This window comes from Adiantum capillus-veneris, chromosome 24, assembly GCF_014529385.1.
Source record: "Adiantum capillus-veneris isolate H3 chromosome 24, ASM1452938v2, whole genome shotgun sequence".
NCBI classification, from domain to species: domain Eukaryota; kingdom Viridiplantae; phylum Streptophyta; class Polypodiopsida; order Polypodiales; family Pteridaceae; genus Adiantum; species Adiantum capillus-veneris.
In genome coordinates this window covers 10,507,309-10,511,875 of record NC_140954.1, presented here as the reverse complement: position 1 = coordinate 10,511,875, position 4,567 = coordinate 10,507,309, and the positions used below count along the sequence as shown (strand labels likewise).

Below are 4,567 nucleotides of genomic sequence, written 5' to 3'. Positions count from 1 at the left end.
CACCGGTAGGCGGGTTGCGCGAGCTAGTTGAAAATAAAACCAAGAGCCTCTTCAGGATGAAATCATTTACTATTGCATCTTGTAAGATGAAGGGAAATGGCACCACATTAAGGGAGGTTTATTTACAAAGCACAAAAAATGTTCTCACTGATCTTCCTGATTCGCATTAAATTTGAGCTTTTCTGTGCAACACCATCGCCTCCGGAAGAGTCTCACTAATTGCGACAAAAAGGCAACCACCTACATTGAAAGCCTCCTCCCACAAGGCATCCATGCAAATGTCCCATTCACACTTACCATGCAAAGGAAATAAGCGAAATCTGTGAAAGATTCGTAATACACATTTGGCGCACTTAAAAATAAAATGCATTTTTCACATGATGCCTTAGAAGATTCCCTTAAACTTGCTTGCAACACCTCCCTGCCTTCACCTTCCTTTGGCCCTCATGTGGTGTGCTAGCATTCCCCTCCTACTCCCGCCAGGTGACCTACAACGCACCGTGCCTACCCATCACCTAGTGAATTCTCTCAAGGGCAGTTCATGCCCTCAAGGTGAAAGTAGAGGTGATCGAGATGATTGCATCTAGAGTAAGGCAATCTTTCACATGTGGTGTCAAGAGCATAGAGCTTTCCCACTTACACTTGTAATACTTTACCAGCCGAGATCTTGCAATCTTAGCCCACTAAACCCCAGATTTTTTGCAATCGCTGGTTTGACAGAAACAGTGGAGCCGAGGGGCCCAACAACTTTGAGCTGCACCTCTTATGCCAAAGCTGCGTGTTCAAGCTAACATGTAACAAATTCACAACAGAGATTTTAGATCATGTTCAAGCTTAAGTGTCACAAACTTACAACAGAGATTTTAGATTTCCAAAGAAATGAAGTAGAGCTTATCCCTTGAGCAAATTCCCGGTAGAAAACCCTCAAATTGTGAAGAGAATAAACTAAATCCGCCAATAATGAACAACGAACCCACAGCCAATCCTTTACAACTGCAATAAAGATGAGCATAAATTGCGCTCTCACCCCAATTGACGCAGAGTGATAAAAAATTATCGAGCTAGGAGCCAATTGTTATTTCATGATTCACTTTTAACTGCAATAAAGATGCATAGAATTCGCTCTCACCCCAACTCACCCCAATTGACGGAGAATGATCAAAAATTATCCAGCTAGCACAACGACAAACCAAGAGCTTGTGATGTCAAAATAAGTGCCATCAAGGCATCCCAGTTCAGCATTACATGCATTCTGTTGTAACAGACAAGAATTTTAAAAAAAACACTGCCTACTTGCAGCTGCTAAAACAATCCAAAGAAACCTTGCTGAGACAACCCCAACACATTTTACCACCACTGATGAACCAGCACTCCACTGTTTCGCAAAGCTTGAAAGAGAGACACGCACTCACTATAAGTCCTTGTAAACTTTGAGGTTCTAAGAGAACTTGTTCTCTGCCACCTGTTGTAGTGACACTCCAAGAAAAGCTCGTCAACAAGGCAAATTGCACCTGTTTCCAGCATTCTTGGCAACAGATCGAACTCTGTACCCTCAATATCCAATTTAAGTACCACAAAATCATCCACAGAAACAGTCTTTATAAGCCATTCAGAAAAATCAAAGCCCTGCACATTCTTAAACTTGCTGACAGATGGCAAGCTCAGCATACTGTTTGAGTTGTCTATGGCAGACCTACTTTGAATTCTGCCCATGCCAATATCCCCTTCTGCTGCCCTGTTTTCTGGATTGGCCCCAAATACCAAGCTCTCATTCCTCACCCAGGCAGCAAAAGGTAGAAGCTTTACATTCTTTCGCCTTGAATAATCAGCGGCGAAAGCATCATCTGCTTCCACGGCATAGATAGAAAACTTCTGATTCTGTTTAGGGTACTTCTTCACAAACCAGCTGCCAACACTAGAGCCGTAACTTCTTGCACCAACATCAATGTAGACAAAGCCATGGAATTTGCTTATGTCCATCAAGCTTGGCAAGTACTTGATATTCTCAGCATTCTGCTTCAGTGTTATCCATGGCTTGAGTGGTTCTTCCATGATTAGAGGCTCTGCCCTTGCTAAAATTTGACTCTTAGACCCCGAGGATGGGCATCTGCCTGCTTCAATATTGTCTATTACCTGAGTTGACGGCTTTCTGAGAACAACCTCCAAGTCTAAACCAAAAGCATCAACATCTTTCGAAAGCACCACCTCAAAATTCTTGAAGAGGTACAAGATAGGGTCAACCTTACTCAATTCATTAGCAGAGTACTTGTCTGGTCGTTGTTTCAGAGCAAGGTGGAGGACTAGAATCCCTCCCGGTTTCAAAGTTCTCTCCACCTCGGAGGCGAACAAGGCAGGGAATAAAGCATGATCAAATGCATTAGAGAACTCAAAATCAAAACTGTTTTCCTTAAATGGCAATCTGTGCATATCTCCCTTGACAACAAGAGGGGGAGAAGGAACAAGATCAACACCAATGGCATTAACTACTCCAATTTCCTTCAGTGCTAGGACCTCTTGGCCAACTCTGGCAGCAATACACAGAACCTTATCACTGGGCTTGAGGAGGCCCTCATTCATCAAATTCTGGAATACAGACGAGAAAACGTCCACCTTTCTTCTCCAGTCCTTGGACGTCCAAAGACTTCTGAGTTTGGGATTGAGAGTTTTCCGCAGCTGGAGATTAACGTATTCTTCATAGGACTTGAAATTATAGCGCGGCTTAAGTCCCTCTGAGATGTAGCCTGTACTGAGGGGAGGAAAGCCGTGCCCCAAGCCATGAGCACCATCGCTGACACGCACAAGACCTTGATTTTTGTTGGAAGTATGCCCTTTCAAATGTGGCACAAAGCAGGCACCACCAGCTTCTGCGCACGATGCCTTGTCTTTGGCGAAATAAAGGGCCTGCAGAGCTATGAATATGAAAGCAAAAAAGATGGTGGACAGAATGAACCTGCGTATGACAACCTTGCGGTCACCAGGACTTTTCTGTGGCCACGATGTCATGGCGAAGGTGGACAGGAATAATCAATCAGCAGACCCGCACAGAAGCAGCTATGGCTTCTTCACCTGCGAGAAGGGCCTCCGACAGCCCCAGGCGGATGCAGATCAAAGACCTCGAAGAGTCATAAATTTTGAGGCCTGCTCAACGAATTGAGGAGCGAAAGGGAGAGCCCAAGAAGGGAAGAGAAAACAGCTTATCGGGTGCAGAAACGAGCGGAGGTATGGTTTCCACCCACCAGGGCACCATGAGTGTGTTTGGAAAGAGGCATTCTGAGGGCAATGGGAGGAGGGAAGCTCGCCATGGCTGCTATATTAGAGAGACATAATGTACAGAGAAGAAGATGAACAAAAGCAAGCCAAGGGTCGAGTATTATGAAGTTATTAAAGTCGCTATTTGGGCCAGCTCATAACCCCAACGTCAAACAGGTCACATGTAAAACCACACGGTTATGGAAAAACCGCTTTTGCAGTTTAGAAACCGCTATCAGGTAGGTAGGCCATTGGATCCCCTCCCCTCCTTTTAGGCGGCCGGGCCCCAATGTTTTCCCCATTTATCATTCATGGCTTGGCAACGACCACCTCTTTTGACAACTTGATAAAAGTCGATGATGGTCCATGGATCATGGCTTGGTGCTAAAGGAGGTCGAGGATGATGGAGTCTGGACCCTTTTTGCTAGCACGCCAGAACAAATGGCACTCCTAGCCTTTTCTACGACACCAACATGGCAAATATGGATGCCAACCCTCGCAACTAATTGGAAAGGATGGCTTCACTGGGCAAGACAAAGTAAGGCTTGTGCCCCCCAATCCTATAAGGCTCCTTCCTCATATTACCATTCACATTTGGTGTGCCTAGTGCACAGGCAAAAAAAGCTCACAAGGTCAACGAGAGCTAGCTCAGTTGGTAGAGCAAGAGCCCCTTGTGTCAAAGGTCTTGGGTTCAAACTCCCTTGACAGCTCAGATAACATGTAGCCCTTAGGGGTTGTTCCCCTAGTCCAAATGATAGGTTGGCCACCCTAACCCGACTAGGATGACTCCCCTTAAGAGTCGGGTTGCCTCCACCTACGGGGGTTGGGTCTGTGTGTTGTATTTTCAAAGTTCTACTCTCTCAACAAAAAGAAAAAGCTCACAACCAACACCGCACAACAAATAGACTTTAAGGAGCTTGCTTTGTGATTTGTCTGTGAGCTCTGGAATTCAGTTTTTGTTGAGAAGTCCCTAGACAAACCATGTTTTTTGAGGCAGGGAGGTCACCCAACTATTTGGTGTCTCTTTCTTCCGACCAATTTGAATTTGCCAATAAGGGATAATGTCTTTGTCAATCTCAATTCCTTGAGTAATATGAATATGGCCTAAGATAGGGTGCACATTGCCTCCTATCATATGGTTGTGAGGATATCAGCTTGTTTTGAAGAATGCTCTTTCTTGGGGGAATTGCACTACACTTTCAATTTCTTTTAAAAACATCGTTTTCCTATGGTGGACTTTGAGCACACAAATGTTTTACTAGTAGATGCAAATTAAGGACAACATTGTGAGCATGAAGCATGAAGTGTATGCCACTTG

General features: G+C 44.7%; 1 protein-coding gene across 1 annotated transcript; it reads right to left on the bottom strand.

The window, feature by feature from the left end:
* Positions 1–1,174: 1,174 nt before the first annotated feature.
* On the bottom strand, positions 1,175–3,357 carry LOC147425933 (uncharacterized). Its single transcript, XM_086498557.1, has one exon. It carries the CDS (start codon positions 3,001–3,003, stop codon positions 1,348–1,350), a length of 1,656 nt encoding a protein of 551 aa, XP_086354683.1. The 5' UTR covers positions 3,004–3,357; the 3' UTR covers positions 1,175–1,347.
* Between the last annotated feature and the right edge of the window lie 1,210 nt (positions 3,358–4,567).